Source organism: Scaptodrosophila lebanonensis, unplaced genomic scaffold, assembly GCF_003285725.1.
Source record: "Scaptodrosophila lebanonensis strain 11010-0011.00,11010-0021.00 unplaced genomic scaffold, SlebRS2 tig00000043-arrow-pilon, whole genome shotgun sequence".
Taxonomy (NCBI): domain Eukaryota; kingdom Metazoa; phylum Arthropoda; class Insecta; order Diptera; family Drosophilidae; genus Scaptodrosophila; species Scaptodrosophila lebanonensis.
The window spans coordinates 13,047,645-13,070,644 of record NW_022060545.1 but is presented as its reverse complement, the minus strand read 5'-3'; the positions used below and the strand labels follow the sequence as shown (position 1 = coordinate 13,070,644).

At 38.2% G+C, this 23,000-nt stretch overlaps 1 protein-coding gene across 5 annotated transcripts in view; it reads right to left on the bottom strand.

The window, feature by feature from the left end:
- LOC115622168 (RNA-binding protein Musashi homolog Rbp6) overlaps positions 1 to 23,000 on the bottom strand; it is a 271,381-nt gene that overhangs the window by 237,506 nt on the left and 10,875 nt on the right. For all 5 annotated transcript variants that reach the window (XR_003995327.1, XM_030516043.1, XM_030516045.1 and 2 more), the window contains exon 2: positions 8,016 to 8,056. Coding sequence is in view for 4 of the 5 variants with exons in the window: in XM_030516043.1 (XP_030371903.1) it covers positions 8,016 to 8,056 (41 nt within the window). In the remaining variant the exon portion in view is untranslated. The remainder of the gene's footprint in view (positions 1 to 8,015; positions 8,057 to 23,000) is intronic.

Genomic DNA, 23,000 nt, shown 5'->3' with positions numbered 1-23,000 from the left:
ATTTTTCATCAGAATAACTTCCTGATTGAATCAGCGCACGAAATACAAGTAGTAGAAGCGAAAACAGCTACCAATTGAACGGTCTCTCGAAATTGAAAGTTAATAGCAAAAGTAACCGAAAATGTAAGTTCTGACCCAAAAGGCTAATGACAAATGGCAGCCAGTGTTGACTGCGAAGCGCATTCATTTCGATCATTTCGTCTTCAATTTCAATGCCAGACGCAGACGCAAACAAAGCGCACTAAAGTCAAAACCTTCCCCCCACACCCTCCTCCAGCCAGATTTTCCGAGCACCCATTACGCCTTGTCTAAGCTGCGTCCGGCAAAGGCGCTTAAGAAACGACGACGACAATAAGACCGTAAACACTGTCTCATTCATTCATTCATTCACTCGCTCATTCAAAGGGCTCGCTTTCATTTGCATAAACAAACAGTTGATGGGTAAATCGAAGCCAGGCAGCCGCATATTTGACGCACTCTCATCGCTGTTGACTAAAGCGCGTCTCCATTGAATTTTGAACGAAATGCATATTTATTTGCGTAAAGTATCTATATCTATGGCCGTTATCCGCAAGCTGCATCAGCGCTTGAAATGTGAGCGATAGGAACGAGTCCATTTGAGTAACACATGGCCTTTTGTGTTCCACTGCAGATACAAAAGTATCTGCACACACTATGTACATAAAGATCATGTGTTCCAATACATACTCGTATGTATATAAATAGTATTTCAGTTGAACGCGCAACCAAAATAGCAAGCCGTTTGGGTGGCCAGGGGAGTTGGCAGCAGGGGTGAAAGCAGCGCCCGATGTATTGTATTTCACAAATTTGTCAAAGTTGACACAAATCGTACGCATAAATGTGACGAGAGGTAACACCGCCATTCACATCCATAGGGACAGCAAGACAACCAAAAATATGTTTTGGCACTGTACCTTACAAAAGAATAATCGGTGTACAGATCACGCTTTATAAAAAAATGCTCTCTCTTTCAGGTGAAAATTTATAAACCGTCCAAGATGAGTTACTGACTGAGTTCCTTATAGCCATTTCGAGAGCTAGAAATATGACACCACTAAAGAACAGATTTTGAGATTATAGCCCATATATATATAGCCCTGTGGCCATTTCGAGAGCTAGAAATATGCCACCACTAAAGAACAGATTATGAGATTTGTTGGCGTTTGTCCAGCAGTGCTTCACAAAAGGTGCTCAAAAAGCCAGTATCACTTTTCCACAAGGTTTTTGTATACAAATTACAGGATTATTAACAATTAACATTAAATCCGGTGGATCCCCTTTTTCAAATAAGACGATCATGGCGCAAATATATGTTGGAGTCGATGTCGAGAATCAAGACTTAAGAAAATTGAACTTTCATAGACCGACTCTTTGAAACCATGTTGAGCAGGAGATTTGAAGAGGAGCTGCGACGTTGTAATACTTTTCTACCATTTATAGAAGAATAGATTCTCTTTCAATAACTGCGCAAACTAAATAATCAAGCGAAATATTTAAAGGTTTAAGCAATGGTTGAACCCTTTCAGTACACAGCTACTAATGCATTCTATTCCAGAAAAAAACAAAGATGTTAAACAACGACAAAAGAAACTTAGAAGTAGGAGAGAACAAACGGAAATTTAAATTGGTGATCTAAACCAGTAGAATATAATTCAATTGAAATTTTAGTGGTTTAAATTTCTGTCTTTGTTTGGAATTCAAGTAGCTTTAGTTGCCGTGAAATTTTGAGTTGGCAATTGTTATTTCATTTTAGGCAGGTGTTTAGATCCAGTATGGAGATGGAGATGTATGGAGATCCATGGAGAGTATTCAAGACCCTGCGTACACAAGGTGATACTGATGGGAAGACATTATGCCTGGGAAACTTGTAATGTTCCTTGTGTCAAGATTTTCTTTCTGTTTACAATTCCACTTTGTTAAAAAATACTAAACAATATAATAGAAGGTTTTTAGTTCGTGTGGTTTCACATCGTACTCCATTAATTATTCTTACTGTAAAATATTTCATCACAACTATATATAGCTTACTATAATTATAATAATACATTTGAGATTTCTTCATACTTAACTCCATCAATCGAAACAAAAATTTCAAATGTTAAGTACAAAATAAAATAAATTTAAGCATAATCTCTCTAGGATATGTAGTTATATATTTCCAGCGCATATACTCAGCACATAGTTCCTCGATCAATGGTATTTAAGCCAAATCCTCACTCTATTAATGAACTTTTTCAGCTAATATAGAAATCGACTCAACGGTGGCTCATCAATCATTTAGAAAATAAATTAGACTCCTCAAGGAAATTTAAAGTGTCAATAAATATTGAGATTTTAAACATTAAAAATGTTCAGTTCCTTCTGAATTGAGGGTTAATGTATGTATGTACTACATATAGTTTATTGGTTCGTTGATTTGTTTGTTTGATTTTTATTCAGCGCCAAACAGAAAGCGAACTCATCACATATATGCGTGCTTTCATTGAATGAATGGATGGATGAACGACTGACTGACTGACTGCCTGACTGACTGACTGTCTGACTGTCTGAATGAATTCAAAGTCGAAGTGAGACAAAATGTTGACGAGTGTTTGCCAGCGATAGCAGCAAATACATTTTCAATGCATACAATTACTTCCAGCAAACTGCTTGCGAAATTAAAATTAAATTAAGTTGCAGACGCCGCCGGCAGCAGTCGCGGCAGCTGAGAAGGCGCCCCATAAGGCACAATATATATGTGTGTAGGTATGTAAGTATAGTATGTAGATGTGTGTATACATGTACTAAATAGTGCTGGGTAGATGTAAGGTGGGCAGCCATCGACGTCTGGCGCACGTTTGAAAAGTTCATTAAGTTAGTTGGAGAGGCGGAGGGTCGCTTGACACGGAAACGCAACAAAGCGGCACCTCAGACTAAGACGACAACGACAACGATGTGCCGAGTTGGGTGTCATCGGAGGATGGATGTGGGGGCGTGGCAAGCAACACTTGGCAACGTCATTAAGTAGCTAAGACAATCGTGCCAATCATTAAAAATCTTAGGCCAGCTGGAGCGCCACTAAACGCTCATGTTTTTGAGAGCACTGCCGCATCTCTCCAGTTATCAACACGTACGCAGCTCCTGACGCAGCAGAGGCAACAGAGGCAACAGAGGCAGCAGAGGCACCCGAGACAGAAACCGCAGCAATAGCAGCAGCAGCGGCAGATACTGCAAAACCTGTCTGTAGCAGACGACTGACTAACTAACTATGCAGTTAGATGTTAGACCCGAAAGCAGCGCATGTTTATAGACGCCCTAGATTAGGTCTTTGTCAGCAATTTTCGAGTGTGTACTGTTACCAGGGTGGGGGATTGGGGGATAGGGGTTTGCGGCTGCTGTGCTTACACGTACGAGTACATGTATAGATGTGGGCTTACGCGTATATGTGTGTGTGTGTGTGGGTGTGTGTGGGTGTGGGTGCCGCAATGCAACTGTGTGCTCGAGTGGCGATAGCTGCGAAAAATCCAAAGCATAAGCTGTGGCGCGAGTGGAGGCCACTTGAGCGCTTGTTCCGGCTGCTTTAGTGCCTGCCTGCACGACAGACTACTACTCGCTCGCTCGCCCGCTTGCTAGCTGGCTGGCTGGCTGGTTGGCTGGCTGGCTTACTGGTTCGACCGCTCAGCGTGGGACAAACGTTAGCGGCAGGACCTAAGACACCAGCAGGAAGGGCTAAGAGTTGGCACATACGAGTACAACCAGAGAGATAGACACGAAAAGCTGACATAAAAGTAGCGCAGGTTCCATCTAATCTCTAGACTGGGAGTGGACATAGTTCTTAAGCAAATCTATTCCATCGTTGCATAGCATAACCGTTTAAGAAACATTTTAAATCTTAGATTAAAATACTTCAAAATGTAGATATAAATGGTTTTTTTTCTTCTTTTAATGAACACTTTTTAAAAAAGAAAGAGTGTGAGATTTTCTAAAATAGCTTAAGAATCCATTTAAACTCATCAATACAAGTATTAATTTATTTTTGAAAATTAGCACAACGTATAACCTTTTCCTATATACCTATCCAAGACCATAGGGATAGGATCTAATATAATAAAAAAAGGGAATGCTCGTTTCCAAAGCTCATATATAGGGATAGGATTTATTATAATCGAAAAATGTTCAATTTTTTATAATTGCAAAAAAATGTTTAATTCCAGTCAACGCGACAGTAAAATACTCGCAACTATATTGTTTATCTTCACATAAACCGTATCCATTTATAGCCATTCACTTTTTTTAGCGGAATATATAATCTTAACTCGTTACTCATTTCGATCGATGCATTCTTGTGTGATTACAAATATAAGTAAGTTATGTTTTGTTTGTATTTCTTGCCGAACTATTAGGAATTTCCAACACGTTCTGTACCGTCTCTCTTGCTCTCATTGTTGTCAACAAGAAGTTTGGAAGAGCAGATAAAGTGTAATTAAAAAATAATAATAATATTTATTAAGGCATACAACACCAAAAAATCAATATGTGTTAAGGAACGACTTGAAAAAATAAAGAAAAACATATTTTTAGTGACTCCGCCTCGTAATACTATCGTACCCGAGTATTAAATATATTAGAACTATATACTCATATACTAATTACAAGTAGTCAATGATTTGCCTGAGCATGTTCTCAACTCAATTATGTTTTAAGGTAAAAGCTTAAAAAAAAGGAAACTAAATTAAGACATGTTATAATCTTAAAGATATGTATTATTTATTGTAATGTCTGCTTAAGAAACGATTTCAAATTATTTTTTACACTCGTTGTATACCTCATACATACATATAGTACATAATCAATTAACCCGAATTGCACTCAGCTCGCTGCATTTTGAAAAACTTTGAAAACTGACGAGCCAAGGTTGCGTACAAAGTTATAGTTTGGCTTAAACAAAATTCTTTGGCGCTGTTGAAAATTCGAGGGGCTGTAACTAATTAAATAAAGTCAGCCATAATTTAAGTCTGGGAGCGATGGAAAACAATTTGTGACACCCACCCACCCATCCACCCATCCACCTGCAGCCGTGTGCTTTTTTCTTAAACACTCTTAAAGGGCCCTGGGCTGCTGTCTTTATAATTGCTGCCACTTCGTTGCCTTTCGAGACTAAAATTTTCAAAAGACACTTCCAATATTTTTTGGAGACTCTGCCTGTACTTTGGCTGCGTTTACCTAATTTACTCAAACAGTCCCCCAACCTCTCAAAACACGAATGCCAAACGAAAATAAAAATTAAAGAAAAAACCAACGAAAGAAAAGGAAAACAGCAAATGGCAAAAGATAACAAAAGCAGAGCAAAAACACATTCGCCCATTTGAAGAGTTGGGCTGGCTATTGAAGAAGCCATTTGAAAATTTGAACATTTTTTGGCACAGGTACAAAAAACCGCACCAAAAAAAAAAAAAAAAAAAAGAGAATACAGCAACAACAACGTGCATTGAAATGCGAAATAAAGAGACAAACCAAAGACCGCATTGACTCTTCAACTATTGCAGTGTAGCAGTTTGTATGCATGTGTGTGCATGTGTGTAGATTTGTGTAGATGTGTGTGTGTGCGAATATGTAGATATGCGCTATAGGTTATAATATGTTAGCGTAATGCCGAGTGCTCCCTAGGCGGCAACAGCAACGGCAGCGGAGACGGCGGCAACTGATGATGGGCGGAGCCAACAATTTCGCTAAACAAAAACAAACACACACACAGCGCTTGACATGCATACAATATAGTTGTACGAATGTGCGATTCCACTTTTTTTTTCTTCTTTTTTTTTGCCTTTTTATGTATGGGCGCACTGCGGACGCCGTCGCTGCCCGCTCAACGTCGTCGCATTCCCACCCACCGCCCGCTGCCAGCAAGTGCTGGCGAGCATTGCAAAGCGTCGTTGCCGCGGCCGTTGCTGTCAAAAGGCGTCTTGGCCGAGCCGTTTTTTGGCTACTGCTGTTTGGAACAGCATCAAATTTGGTTAATACGAGTGTGGCCTATTAGGGCATGTCGCTATCTAGGCTGCCTGCCCTTTGATTAGCCTAATGAAACTATGCGGCATGCGAGCAGCTTGCAGTCAAACATTGCCGCCTCCTGGTCTTATGAACAAGTATTTACATAAAATTCCGTTCAGGCTGGAAAAGGAAACTTGCTTGTTAATTGAAAATATGTGGCAAGGAATGTTTCTGAAAATAAAACAGTTGCCCTAGTAAATATCCCATTAAATATTTATTTAAAACCTCAAAAGTAAATCAAATTCAAATTCAAATTTTGGGCAAATTGCATCCTGGAGCTCCAATTTCCTCCATATTTTCTCTTAATTTTAGTCATTGACTCATTGCCTAAATTAGTGATTGATGAGGCGGTTCATTTAATCCGCAGTGCCTTAAACTTCGATAATGTAAATCTATATTGAGGACAGCATCCTTTTGTTAATAATGCTTCTTAGTAAGAATTCACTCGTGAATCGCAGGGATATTTAAATAGTACTTACATACGGGCGTTGAGTTTCAAAAGCGCGTGCTCTGAATTTATGGAACAAACACTAATTTAAAATGTGAAAAATGTGAATAACATTTTTAAGCACTTTACTAAATTAATTTAAATTTATTTTAATTGTGCGTAGAACAAGTTCATTACAAATTATATATTGCCTTTTTTTTTTAATACAGCTATCATTGGACCGATCGGAAGAGCAACTAATATTAGTATATTTCTATAGACATCTTAAGCACAATTGGTATTTATAAAATATATTCGGAGTCATAGTAGATTCTCAAGTTTAATCCAAATCGGCTCGTTTTATAATGTATAGTATCTGCCATACAAATGATGCTTTCAAAAATCACTGTGAGTACTAAAAACTTTTCTTTTTATATCGGTATCGTAACCAAGAAAATATGGTATGATGAATATGTAAAATATTGTTTTCAACGCTGTTTGATGAAATTTTAGGAAAAATAAAACAATCACGTTTTAAGTATACTTTTTTGAGGAATTTCCGGGACACCAATTCGTGATTTAATGAAAATATAAATCAAAATAGAGGTATAGACGTATTTTTGATTGAAATATCGTTAGATTCTTGACCAACTTCTCTGACATTATAGAATTATTATAGAATTTCAAAAGCATAGATTTATTCATAGATTTGTTCATATTTACTTAGACTCTTTACCTTGCAGTGTTCAAAAGAACCACCAGAATGTCCAAATAAATCCTTATTGTCATACAAATATATTAATATCACATTTTGGCGTTTAAGTAGCATTCAAATATTTGGCCAACTTTGTTCAAATTTTGCTGCCTGTCCAAACGTCACTTAAATATGCAAAGAACTTTTGCTTTGCCCAGCTCTGCTCTGCTCGGCTCGACTCTGTTCTACTCTGCCTTGCCAATTGACGTCAAATTACGACGCAGTCTCATCGTCGGAGATGTCATCATCATCATCACATTCATCATCACCAATATCATGATGATTGCCACAGCAGTTGTCGCCGCGTTGCCGCAAAATCTCAATCTTTGATCAATTACAATTTCAATTTAAACAAACTTGGGCGTTCATTGTTTCCGATGAAGACACACCGACAACGATTCGACACCGACGTACAAACAACAAAACTAAATCAATTCCAGAGACCAATTCAAATTGTGGCATACAAAAAATAAGAATCAGATACAACAGCATTGAGAAATAGAGATGCTATTGCTTTAGCTGGGTATATTATTTGCATATACGAATACATACATACATCTGTATGTGTCTATTTGGAAATGGAAAGTTTTGACTCACAGGCATCTTATTAGCGCCGCTATGCTATTTTATTTACAGGAGTTGCCACCACCCTCCATGTGTTAATTGGGCATAGAAGCCAGCGGCAACAAGAGATTTGTGAGCATTTTGACATGTTTCGACTAATTGACATGGTTTCAAGATTTTCTGTTAAATTCGGAGAAGCAAAAATAAATGTGCAGCACTTACCGGGACTGGTTTGCCAGCTTAGGCCGCCAATGAACATTTTGCTGAAAAAAAAAATATTAGAGAACATTATAGATTTCCAGACAAACAAAGCCGAATATACTATACATTTTATTTGCAACTTCAGGTTGCTTGTTGCAACTATTTATTAATTGTTTATGCAACCTTTATTCAATTAAAAAATGTGGCTCAGTTAACCTCTTCATTATTGATTGTTCTACTTAAAAACATAAATGCATTCATTTTAAATCTTAATTTAAAAAACAATAATGGATATTTATTTGGAAGCATAATTGAAACCGCATATCAATTATTCACGGTTTTATTCAATTTTTTCAAATCAATGTGTACGTTATTTCACGTTTTAGTCATCATTTTGGGAGACCGATCAATAATTATGTGCACTTTTGTTATTTCTATTCAGGTTATTTGGCACAAATAATAAATGAATTCAATGCAAATTTGGAATTGCCATACCAAAGGGATTTACAGGCATAATGAGCAAAGCTTTTACACTGCACAAAAATCCACTCTTAACCTAAAGCAACACCTTTAAAAACTAACTAAATTCTAAGATAATTTTGTACTCGAAAAATACGGAAATAGTTAAATCCTTTTTTGCATGCTATAGATTAATATTTTTGAAGAAAAATTATACTATTTTCCAATCTTTAAGACAGCGTTTTTAGCTCAAAATATACAAAAACTTTAATTATGTAGAACCGATTTAAAACACTGATATGTCAGTATAATATTTTTATATATTATATTATATATTATTATTATATATTATTATTAACGGAGCAATAGTTTTTTATGGACTATTCTATGGCTCCATTTAAGTACGGGAAAATGAGTCTAATATTTAGAATAACATTTAATCATAGGAGAGCTTTAATGGGGAAGGGACCACATTTTGTGGTAAAACAGGGGGGAGGGATCGAAATTACCAAAGACTTGTTTTCTGAATGCTTGTAGGGTTGTAAAAATTTTAAGAAAATGTTCTAGAATTGGCAGTTGCTGAGTAGTAGGGAATGTTATGCGAATCACAAAAAAGGATTGCTTCGATGATTGGTAATTAGTATTCCTTGGTGGCTTATTATTTTTGAATATGCTAACTATTGAAGAGATTGCCTGTGAGAAGGTTAGCTGGCAAGATATGGGATGAGTTTTATTAATGTGGTCCTAAAAGCACTAATGAAATTCTAATTGCACCGTTTAATTCTGACAATGATTTATGATTTAACATTTTGAACTAAATTGATTTATTTAATTAATATGCACATATTGCCATTTATTTCCAATAAACAGTAGTTCAATCTAATTAGTGTTTGGTTTTTGATTGCAACATTGAACAGTGCTTATGGAAAGCAGTAAAGTTGAGAGTTTAATCAACTTATGTTGCATAGTGTAGCCATACACACATTAATACCTGCATATTCGTATATAAAAAGTGTATTCAAAATAGGCACACTTGGAATAGGGACCGTAACAAACAGTGAGCTGATTTTTTTTCTGTTACTTATTCGGCTCTTTTTTTGCTGATCTTTTATCAATTGCAACGTCGACGGCTGCGCCCATTGTCAGCGGCAACGTCATCAACATTATCATTATCATCAGCAGTAGAAGCGGCAGTTGCAACTGTGCTTATGCTTATGCTTGTGGTGTGGTGGTGATGGTGATGGTGTTAGTGACTATGGCGGTGGCTGTGTCTATGGTGCGGCCGCCTGTTGTCTTCGTCATTATTTAAATCATAGAAAATAAGCCGCTTTCCCGGCATTGTTTTCATGCTGGAAATCTCCCACTGCCAGTCAGTCAGCCAAGCAAGCAAGCAGCCAGCGAATGCGGCTTATAAAAAACAAAAGCAAAGGCTGTGCCCGAAACGAAAGTGGGCAGACGCCCCCCTTGGACGCCCTGCGCCCTGCACCCTGCACCCAGCGCCCAAGTAGTTGCAACAAACGATGGCGACGTCAACGTCGACGATGACGATGGCAATGACGACAATGATTATGAAAACTTCAACTAACTGCAAAAGAGCGCAACAGTAGCGACAATGTTTGGTGGCAGTGGCTGTGGCTGTGGCGCTCGTGGAGGTGGTGGTGGTGGTGGTGGTGGTGGTGGTGGTGGTGCGGCAGCTGCGACGGCGACGACACGAAAACGAATGTAAAACACACACAAAAATGCATAGAAATACAAATTGCAATGAAAAGCAAAATAAAACAAGAGCCAGAGAGGCACAACAAAAAGCGGCACACGGCACAACTAAATGAAAATGTTAATAAAATGTGCAACAACAGCAACAAATTCTAAAGTAAAGAAAATGTAAACTAGAAAAAAAAACCGACAAGAACAAGAAAAATCTAAACTAAACTAAACTAGACGACGGAGGAAGCGTCAACGGCAACAGCCAACAAAGCTAATGGCTGGGGTGGCGAACTGCGGGGGTGGAGGCGGGCGGCGGGCGGCGGGAGTGTGAGTGTGAGTGGGTCTATGGCAAAGTAACGGTGCTTTACAAGGGCAGCCTAGCTGTCACTCATGCGGCCAGTGAATAAATAGAGAGACACAGTGAGCGATTTTTTCTTTTTACTTCCCACCTCTTCTTCCCAAGACTGACTGCAAAGAGGTAACTGATGGAAACGATTTGTCATTAATCAATCTAAGGTAGAAGTACATGGAAATAAACACACACACACACACATACTCGTACATATACGAATGCATTAGGTATGTTATTTTACATATGTATGTATGTATGCATGTGGAAGGGAAATTGGAATGAGAAATAGCTTCATTGCCATCTACTTAGGTCACAAGATTTGAGATGTGGTTGTCAAGATGTCAAAGCGGGCATTACATTAACAAAATGGGCTTGTCTGCTCTACTTTCAAGCTCTTCTCGAAATACATACATATATTTCAAAAATACAAATTGTAAAAAATACATAAACTGAAACTTTGTTTTATAGAATTCAAAGCACAATAAAAAAAAAACAAAAGCAATACAGTATTGTTGACTACAAAATTTAACGGTACACTGGTAAAAAAGTTGCATAGTACGGATGAATATTTTCATTTTAAGTTTAATGTTCACCTATTTTATATTCAAATCAAATATAAACAAGTCGGGTTTCGGCTGTTAAAAAAAACCAGTAGCATAGACAAAAAAGTGGACAAAATATTTTATTATTATAAAAAATAAACCTTTGGAGTAAATCAAATCCACGTCTCCACATCATCACTTGTGATTTAATATCGTCACACTTTAAATTTAATATTTTAATATTAAATTAATTAATGTATTTTAATATTTACTAAAACACACGATGGTGCAAAATCGATGGTAAAATAGTATAATCTACGTGTAAATATTGAAATTTCCGTGCTTTTCTATCAGTGTACTAATATCAGAAACCTTAAAACCTTTTAAGCAGAAACCTTTTAAAACCCGCAGAACTCTAGTTTTATAATATGAAGTATGTTTTACAAAAATTGCTTCTATGATATATTGCACCGATTTATGATAACTTCAGCGAAAGAAGCCTCACTGTTTGTAACAATAAGATACTGGCTAAGCGAACTCTAAGTTGGTAATTCATTTATTTAAGTCGCCCTAGTGCTAGATCCCTGACCAGCGGACCCCAAACCATATCGAGAAGGTTGACTAAGTAGGACTGAGAAAGTTGTAAAACAAGAACACTGCAACAAATTTTCACCCAGAAATCAATTTTGTCGCATATACATAATTTAAATCAATTAATAAGAAATCAGCTTAGATTGAAGAGAAGATTTTAAAATGTAGGCAATCAGATGCGAATCCACCTCGTCGATAACTTAAGACGGAGACCTTTTAATTAATAATTTATTAGCTCAACTTAGCATTGCAAAGCAGATCTTAAGAAAAATTAAAGCTGAACTATATTTGTACATATAGCCTTAACAAAATTCTTGGGTACGAGAATAGTTAGGCACCGTAGAAATCCTTTTCAGAGTACTTGTAATTTCTCTTAAGAGTAAGCATTGAAAGCTGACAGACATTGATTGATTCCAAAATTGAGTTCATCCCATGTCCAAGGTAAAGATGTACTATACATATACCCCATTATAAATTTACATATAGTATGGTAAGTAGCTGCTTTGACAAATTTCGCTGCCTTTCATTCACATCGTTCACAGCTTTTCTTATTCATTTGAAGTTCTCCTGCTCTCCACTCCCATATATCATTCAACTATTTACTGTCTATTTTTATTGCATTTTTTCATTGCTTTTCTTTCTTCAAATACTTGCGCACACACACATTATTAAGATCATCCATCACATTTGATTTGCACTTTGTCGGCATGTCGCCATTGAAGGCAGCCTCCAACAACACCCGCCCTCTGCCTCCACCACTGCCACAGCCACTGCCTTTTGCTGTTGACTTTGGTTCGCGTTGATCCGCAAATATTTGTATTCATTTCATAATTTTTCAATGTTTGGTCAACGCTTAGGTGTTGTCATTGTTGTTGTTGCTGTTGTTTTTGTTGCAGGTAACCTTCGACTGGCCGAAACTGCAGCGACAGTTATGGTTGATGATGATGATGAGGATTATGATATTGCCCCGTGCAGTGCCGTACAGTGTCGTGCGTTGAAATTTGCGGGGGATGTCGTCGTCAGCATCAAATGCGAGCGACCTTGTCCTACACTGGCAATTTGTGCAACGCATAGATACATACATCAGATAGTCTAGCTAGAAAAAAAGAGGCACACAGTGCGTCCAGCTGTGCGCAATACGCGTATTGTTGCACGCACTCTTAAATACACTCTCGCACCCACACACACACACACACACACACACACACACACACACACACACACAGCCAAACACACAAAACGCCCGTAATTGCCGCCGTTGAGTCCGCAGAGCAAACAAAGCGAAAAGTAAAAACCATTGAACAGAACAACAGTTCAGCATGTCAAAGTCAGCTGCAGTTCCATTTACTGGCTATAGTGTGTGAGTGTGTGTGTTTGTGGGTAGGTTTTAAAGTAGCTTAAACTGCCTAAAATTGCAACATTACGTATACGCCGTGTTTGCCGTCAGCCAGCAATGCAAACCCTCCCTCGGGTAGACCGCAGGCGACTGGTGTGCAAAACTTTAGTTGCGCGTTCCGTTGATGACGTTGCTTTGTCTCTCGACGATGACGGTGACGACGGCTGTAGTTGCAGCTATTTACAGATTTCCCACAAGTGTACACCCCATACCCAGCTTGATATCATACATACTTGTATACAAGGAGCGTTCCAGAGTAAACAGGACTTTTCGAATCTAGCGCCCTCTGGTGGCGCTATCTATATGTCGACTGGTGCGTTAGAATCAGCTATCTTTATCGATTGTCCAGTGCGAATTTCATGACATTTCATCGATTGGAAGTGAAATTATTGCGTTTTAAGTGTCAGTATGTTTGGGTTATCGGTGCGAAAATGAGCTTCAAACAAAGAGCCAACATTAAATGTTGTTTTAAAATTGGTAAAACTTTTACCGAAACGTTTCAATTGATGGAACAAGTTTATGGCGATGATTGCCTATCCCGTAGCAGAGTGCACAAGTGGTTTCAACGTTTTCAAAGTGGTCGTGAGGACATAAATCACGATCAACATGTGGGCCAATCAAAATTCGTGATCACCGAAAATTCCATCGAAACTGTGCGTGAATTCATCAAAAATCAGCCGAAATCATCATTGGAATTGATGGAAATGGAATTGAACATCTCCAAAACATCGATTTATCGCATTTTGACCGAATATTTGGGCTTACGAAAGGTGTGTGCACGGTTTGTTCCGCACAAATTCACTGACGACCAAAAATTGCTCTCATCGATCGACGCTTGTGACCGATTATTTGACCACTCGCCGTATTCACCTGATATGGCACCGTGCGACTTCTACCTTTTCGGAAAAATGCATTTGCCCATGAAAGGAAAGCGTTATGCAGACGTAGAGGCCATTCAAAAGGCTTGCACCGGCATCCTGGCGGCCATACCGGCCAACGAGCTAAAACACACGTTCGACATGCTTTTGGATCGTGCAAAAAGCTTTATTGAAGCAGAAGGAGACTATTTTGAATAAAATAAATTGATTTTGCCGAAAAAACCATTAGTTCTGTTTTTTTTTTTTAAGTCCTGCTTACTTCGGAACACACCTTATAGTAAATGCGACAATTTCTTTCTACACTTTAAGAAACAGCCACAAGAAACAACAAATGAGGGATGAAGCACAAAGACTACTCTATAAATAGGCAAAAGTTCTCTAAAACTGAAAGCTCTAGATAAGTTGAGGCTCTTCATTAAGAACTTAAAGAAATAGAACAGTATTTTATTAAAAAAAAAAAAAAAAAAGTTCCTTGAGTGCGATAATCGCAACAAGTTGTACAAAATATATAAAATAAAATAATTTTTGTTAGTGGACAAATTAATTAGGATTCTGTCCTTAAATGTGAGATACACATACATAGCATACTACTATGTGCTTCTCAATAAAAATAAAACAAAAGTAAACACCTTTAACAATTTATTGAAATAGACAGCGTTTAAATATACTTGTATGGTGAAGGAATAGAATTTGCTGCCAAGTTTGTTAAATTCGGAAAGTACTTCAAATGAGAACTCTATTCCACAGTACATTGAAATGCTGCAACAAACTTCTGTGGGCAGCATATACTATTTGGAAATCTCATTTTGGAAGCATTTATTATGTCGTAGCTTAGTGTCGTTTAATCTTTAAAACTACTTGTAGAATAAGATTACGATGCCCGATGCATTAAATTAATAATTTAGGCACATGATCAACAACAGAAAAACTTCAGCAAATCCAGCTTAGCTCAATTTTTAAGATTGCGAATTTTTTTTAGAAGTATTTTTTGAATAGGGAGGAGGGTGGGGGCAACGGCCCCTCTACATAAGCCCTTTGCGTTAGATTAGTAACGGATTCGTATGGACACGAGATCGAGTATTCACAATTATTATCTGCTATTAGTAGCTTTTCATAAGGGAGGGAACCATGATTTAAGTCTTATGAGAAGACTTGCAGTAAGAAAAGCGTATTTTGTATTAGTTAGTATCTAGGATGTACGGGGTAGCCATGAGAAGGGTTCGAAGCTGCACCTTTGAGCGGCACGATCTCATGAACGGCACTCTTCTTCTTTAAGCCTAATGCGTTGCTCATACAATATCTGGTTTCGATCTGACGGACTCAGTCGAAACAGCTTGAGCATTGCCCGCCCGAAAAGGGTATTAAAGGTTTGAGTATCTGATGCTCTTTTCTTCAAGTGCATGCCTTAAGACAGTGCGTGCTTTTGAATATACGTACATGTGCCTATATACATAGATATGTACATATGTATGTACATAGGTGTGTGTATTGCGTGTTAAGCTCGCAGTCATAAACAAGTCAACGCAACATGTCCGATTAGTAGTGCAACCACCGTTGACATTTGTCACTGTTTCCAGCGAAGATGCTGCTACCCTGGCCCTGCCACCAATCCATCTGACTGTCTGGCTGACTGACTGACTAGCTGGCGCAATGACTGACTGACTGACTGACTGAATAACTGACGACTGCAACCGGCAACTACTGGCGAGTGGCATCATAAAAAGTCGAAGGAAGAGGAAGAAAAATATATATGTATGTAATTCTAAAGCGCGCGCGTCGCTTTTCTATAGGCCTGTGACCGAGTGAACCACCCAACCACCCAACCACCCACATAAGCACCGCAACTCACTCTGCTTGCTCCACACTTATTCCATTCATGCGCAAGTCGCCGTCCGTCCTCTGTCGTTCCCGTCTGTGCGTCGCTCTTTTTGCCCATTCAGTTGCTCGCGCGTTCGCTACACGCTCTTGGGCTCTTGGCTTGCCTTGGCTTGGCTTGGCTTGTCAGCTGCCTTTGTGCGCCAGCGTCACCTCCACCGCCCTTCCCGGTGCCTGCTCCCTGCTGCCTGATGCCACAACCTATCGTTGAACGCCCGCTTGTACCGCATGCTGTTTGTTTGCCATTCAAAATCCGTTTCAGACATGCCCTCTCGCTCGCACGCACATTTGCATGATTTCGTGAATGTGTGTACTATAACAGTATATATACATATACACTAATATATACATATCAATGTGTATGGGTATGTTTGCATGTATTAGTGTGTGCGCTAGTTGACGTTTTTCTATTGTGGCTTCATTGTTGAATAGAAAAATGTGCAAAATAGTAACGAAAAAAAAACACAGCAAGAAAATAGCAAAACATCAAGTCAGTGGCACAGTCAACCCCCTCTCCCATCACACACATTGACACACACACACACACACACGCATGCCTGCCCCCGATGTCAGCCACATGGCTGCTGTTGTATTGCGTGGACGACGACTTGCCGCTACATGGAAATAAAAGTGCAGATCTTGTAACTTTAGTAATTTTTCACATGACAAATTATGTGAGCGGCGTCGACAACGACGATGACGAGACGCAGCGGAGAGGGGACGGGAGGGGAGTGCAGGGAGTGGTCGCGGGGTAGCATTGGGGAGCAAGCAATACGCGTGGCACTACAAAAAACTGGAGTGGAGTGGAGTGTAGTGTGGAAGCACCACACAAAGAGGTGCCGAACTGTAGTGCATTTTGAAAGCGCTCAGACACTGGCTAGTGAGCAACTCTGCAACTGCAACTGCAACAGCATGGGGCATTATGCAAGCATTGCTGCATCTCTTGCCACCTTGTGGCATCCAACACTGTGGATGTGCAGTTTATAATGTGGGACATAGAAAATTATTTGCGATATGCAACTTGGAATAATTATTCAAAAATAATCAGTTTGTGCTTTGGTTAAAGTTTCGAAAAAGAAAGCAGCTGCCACTCAGCAAATACATCAAATGATAAAAGCAATTAAATCAAGTTCCTGACTGCAAAGATAAACATTTCACATGCAGGAATTTAATATAAAACTAATATTAGATTCGATGTTTGAGCTTTGTTCAGAAAAACTTGCGAACATATGCACATATATATATATATACATATCTTCTATATATATAAAACAGTTTGTCCTGACTGACTGACTGACTGACTGACTGACTGACTGACTGACTGACTGATTGGCAATCAACGCACAGCCCAAACGGTAAAAGCTAGGAAACTGAAATTTGGGCTCAAGTATCCTATCATGGTGTAAATGCGCACTAAGAAGGGATTTTGGGGGGAAAGTAGCTCCAAAGTTTGTTTGAAAATTCTGCATTTTTGAATCGATCAACTTTAAATTTAGGTTTTATAATCTATAAAAGAATACAAACAAAACTGCATACTCGGTTTTTCAAAATTTGTGATGGAGCTTGAATTATTGGGGTTTTAATATTTATTCATTTTTTCAAATGAAAAGTTTGTGTTATAAATTTTGTCAGATCGATTTCAAATTTGGGTAATATAATCTACGTAACTAAAATTACAACTTTGCATTTAACGATTTTTAAAATATGCATTTTACAAATGCAGGTAGAACAAACAATACAAAATATCAAACAGTTGGGGACAACTAAGTATACATACACACACACACACACATACATACATACAAGCAGCTGTTCGTGTAGTTGCGTGTAAACGGTTGAAGTAGCCAAAGCAAAATGTGAGACACTAATGTGTGAATGTTCATTTGTACACATGTATGTACATACATACATACATATGTATGTACAAAAGTACATTCGTCTTGCACTGACAGGGCAAGAAATGTTAATTAATTAAAAATTATTAACATTATAACATAAACATTTTTATGCTATTTTTTCTTTGTTTAGTACATTTGGCATAAGGGGTTTTTAGGACAACGGACTACAAGGGCGTACGCAGGTTGGGCAGGGGGGACATTTCTCCCCTTAGAAAGAATTTCGCATTATGAATTACGCCAGCACCATATGTATTACATACGTACATACGTCTGTATGTATAGCATGTACATATGTATGTATGTACATCAATAAGTATGTATGTACGTTCATACATTCCTATATACATATGTATATAGGTTTGTATGTACAAGTATGCAGTGGGCTATCGAACACTGTTGTTTAATTGTAAAAAATAGTTTTCTATGGTTTCAAATCAAAATTTTTAAAACAACAACAACAACTTCAAGTTATTGGCTCGCAAATCTTCTTTCGTTTTGATCATTTACGCCTGTTCATTACATACGCAAAATGCCAAAAGTTTACAGTTACAGTACACATACAAATAAATTTGTATGTATGTATGTGTACAGCGTACAATCGAATACAGTATTATAATCAATAACTCTCAAACGATGTTTTTCGATGTATTTGTATTCGACATGTATTACGATATATCAACACAAGTATCGATATTTTCGATATATCGCATTTAATTTTATTATTGGGGTTTTAATATTTATTCACTTTTTCAAATGAATAGTTTGTGTTATAAATTTTGTCCGATCGATTTCAAATTTGGGTAATGTAATCAACATAACTATATCAACAAATTGGCATTCAACGATTAAAATATAGCAATATGTTTTTTACTTGCCATATATCAAATATCAAATAGTTGGGAACAGTTCGTGTCTATGTGTGCCCATGCATACATACATATGTACAAGCATATGTATCTATGCCTGTATATGTATGAAGCATGTAAATACAAAACAACAACAACAACTTCAAGTTGTTGGCTCGCTCATCTTCTTTCGTTTTGACCATTTAATGTTAATTGCAAAGGCAAAACGCCAAAAGTTTACAGTTACCGTCGCTAGGCAACGACTGCGTAAGCGATAGTAAAGCAGAAACCGAATATCGGAGCTACGCATATTCTGCTTCGCATTGCGGGCAGATGTATGTATGTATATGATTTGTTCTTATCGATCTCAATAAATAATTAGATTTTATTATTTAAATATTCTGCTTATTGCATTCAAACTTCGATATTTTGATGGTATCGGTGGCTTCAACTATCGAAAGTTTTACTCTAGCAAATTGAGATGAGAATTGTCAGTGCTTTTTGATCGTGGCTCATCGCTGCACGGCATTGACACGAGTGCCGTGTTTCATATTCCGAGTTTGTGCGTGACCGTATTGACTCAATATGGCACGAAAAGGCTCAAATGTGAATTTAAAATTAGGATATACCCTTATAATTATTCCCCTTTTTTGCACATAGTCTATCTTAAAACGTTGCGTTATCTCTACATATAAAACAGTTTGTCCTGACTAATTGGTGATCAACGCACAGCCCAAACGGTAAAAGATGAAATTTGGACTCAAGTATCCTTTCATAGTATCCATCATAGTGTAGGAGCACACTAAGAAAGGCTTTTGGAAAATTCTAACTCCAAAGGGGGGAGGTTTAAAAAAATATTAGTTATAGTGGTCATGTTCGTTTAAAGAAATAGTTTGGCAAGAACAAAAATGTAACGGACTACTGAACAATTTTTTGTCAAGAACAGAAAATGTTCATTTTAATACCTTAAATGCCTTCCTACTGGTAACTTATAAGGTGAAAACATATGGGTAGGTTATGCACACACAAAATAAATACAATTGGAAACATTATATTGAGCCGGGTTAAGACGGGCAATACCTGCTAGTGTATATATAAATTCGGGTATGTACTATAGATATTAGTCAGCACATCCAATTCATGAGCTAAATTCTACTCTTTAGCAGCCAAGACGATCCAAATGAAATGGATGATCGCCCACTGAAAGTATGGGAGATAGCTGAATTGGTAGGCATTCCAAAAAGTCCTTAACATCGCATATCGATGAGAGATGAGAAAGCTGTGAGCAAGTGAAGTGCTGCGTTTGCTTACACTGGGAGAAAAACAATGTCGTCAGAATGTTTCAATTAAGTGTTTAGCGATATTTCACAACACAACACAATAAACACCTTTCCATTACAGCAAAATAAAAAATTAGGCTCCAAAGAAGGCGAAAGCATTTTTTTGTGACGCACTTGGAAAAATTTTTATTTATTTTTTCAAAACAATGCACCAGTTCAGACATCCGTTATCCTACTTGGCAAAATCAATGGAAGTTCGAATTTCTTCCTTATTCTGCAAATTATTAGGATCAACATACATGTATTTAATAATTTTGTTTAAAAATGGATTTATAATTGGTAGTATTGGAGGAGGCTGTATTTTTGTATGTAGACATAAAAATAAAAAAAGATATAATTTAAACTTTTAAAAAACATATTCGAACAAAAAATATGAAATGAATTAATGAATTTATAACATTATTTGGTTGCCTTAGTAAGAACGCTACTACTTACTTAAATAAAACGAATGCATTCAGACTGCGTTCAATATTAAATAATTCGGAAAATGAACATATCATTTATATAATGCACTGAAGACCTCGCTTAATTATTGCGAGAAAAGAAGTATCCTTTTGAAGCAAATATGTCTATAGTACATATGAACGATACTCCTTTTTAATAGCTATAACAGCAGGAGCAGACAGTCGAGGCTGTCTCTAAATACTTTTTAGGCTGATTCCGTTTGAAGTGCTCAACGTTTTAAGATGCATTAGGGGATAACGAGGAGTAATTTTTCAATTTCCTTATGGCAGTAAAGGCGTCCCCCATGCCAGTGCCATGCAACTGAGATGCCATCATATGCGGGCTATCAACAACATCATCAAAATGTGGCAACACAACAAGCAGCAAAGCTGTTGCAATTGCTTAGTGGTTACAACCTTTCGTTCGCCTGGACAAAACTAAAACTAAAAACTAAGCACACACACACACGCACACAAACACACATATATGTATACAGACAAATGCATTCACACTCATAGAAAGCGAGCGACGCATGCTAAAGCATAAATATGTTGCCGACAATTGTCTGAGACATTCAAGACAGCCAGACAAAGCGTTGTGAGTGTGTGAAAGCGTCGGTGGAGTGTTGAAGTATGGCTGTGAGTGCAATGGGGGATTGGTGGGGGGATGGGCCAGCACCTTCAGTTAGCAATGGTAGATGATGGCCGGGCGGGCATATGAGAACACGCAAAACAGAGCACAAACAAGGAACGACGAACGAGCCACATTGGACGACTGATGATAGGAGGGCAGACAGACAAAAGCTAGACTAAAGCTAAATACGAAGCCGCCATTATGGAGGAGCAGCAACAGCGCCAGCAGAATCAAAAGATGTGAGTAGGGAGGGGACGTAGAAAGAGTGAAGCAGGAGCGCTTAAATGTTGGCCAAGCAGTGCGGCAGAGCCATAGATGATACGCCAGGCAATGTTTTATGTGGCAGCACCCACAGAGATAGTTTTGCGATGATATAGCGGGTGGGTGTGTGTGTTCTTCTGTGTTAGGATAGAAGGGAGTATGTGTGTGTGTGTGTGTGCGTAATGCGAATGTGCACGAAAAAGCGTAATAGAAAAAGAACTTTACAGTTGCATCGATTTAATCGTGCGGAAAGCTAAATACGAGCCGCGGACCGGCGACTGCGTCTGGAGCAGAGGCAGCGTCATCAGCGCTGGCAGAGAGCTCAGAGCCTAAATTGGGATACGCTTCGTTCGGCTTGGCTCATTTAAAGCAATTCTGCTGCACCGTTTTGTACCAAACACAAACACAATTACCAGTACATGCAATTTATAATGAATAGCGCGCGCCTATATGGGAATGAGGGTAGTGTAGTGTACACTCATAAAAAAAGTCGCTTTACCACATTTATAGATTCTAACGCACCTGACTCCAAACTGCACCATTACTAAAGTTCTTGAAAAATGCAAATTAGAAACTTTAGGTTTTGTTGCACAGAACGATGCACCTGTCCGATAGACTCAACTCCCGCACATTTCTAGTTTTTTTTTTTTTTGTAGCCTGGCAGAGCAGCTTTTTAATTTAACTTCAATAAAAAAAAGTTTTTAAGCTCCGAGAGCAAGACGAAACGAACGTATACCCAAAGACCCTACTTCAAATGAGGGACATTTAGGAACTTATTCTGGAGAAGTATCGGAATATCATAAGAAATCTCTTTCTTGGTAATAGCTTACTGTCCGCATTTCTTTTATTTAACTTTGGTTTTGTTACTTTGATTTTTTGATATACCCCATTTGTTATGTATGTATTTTTCACAACAGTAGAAGCAATGCTGTACCGGAAAAATCTTCTGGATAGAAAACGGGATTTTCCACGATTCTTAAAACAAACAACAAATTCTTCGATATCATTTCAATAACAAGTATCTCATTAACATTAAGAATTGTTGAGAAAAATTGCATTTTAAGTGTATCGTGTGTGGAATTGGTTGAGCTATGCGGTATTGTGGCTCTGCACTTTGCGGTTCAAAGGATGCATTGTGTACGCCACCACCCCCGGCACCGGCTCTACCACCCCGGAACCACTTCCATGGCCGACAATAACGGTGGCGGCGCCGCAGACGACGATACATTGCTTAGCCGCAGATAGCAAGCAAAACTTTTTGCACAGCTTTTCCTTTTTGCACTTTTATCGTCTTACTTATATTGCATAACATACGCCGCGTAGGCGGCAAACGGGCACCAATAAAATTTTACCCCAGTCATTCTCTAATGGCGGCTTACATACACTTCCTAACCAACAATTTAGTTCTTATTTTTAGTTATATTTTCTTTTTAGCTGCCAAAAGTTATGACTGCATTTAGCAAAGGCAACGCAAAACTTTTACCTTGCATTGATTTGAAAAGAGAAATATATCTGTACTTTTAGGCTAAGTATTGTGCTCCATTTGCTTCTCCTGCACTTTACTCTAAAATCTCGTTGCGCGCTGTCAAGTTGCGCCATTTTAATCGAACTGTTTACTTAAAAGTGCAACTAAAGCAAATGAAAAGTTTCGCAAATGGTGTGCCAAAGTGTATGCTCCTGCCTGTGTGTGTGTTCGTGTGTTTGTGTGTGTGCATGGCCAAAAGATTATAAATTGAATTTTGATAATGTCAATTGGGTGAAATGAAGTTTTTGTAGACTCTAAGTAAG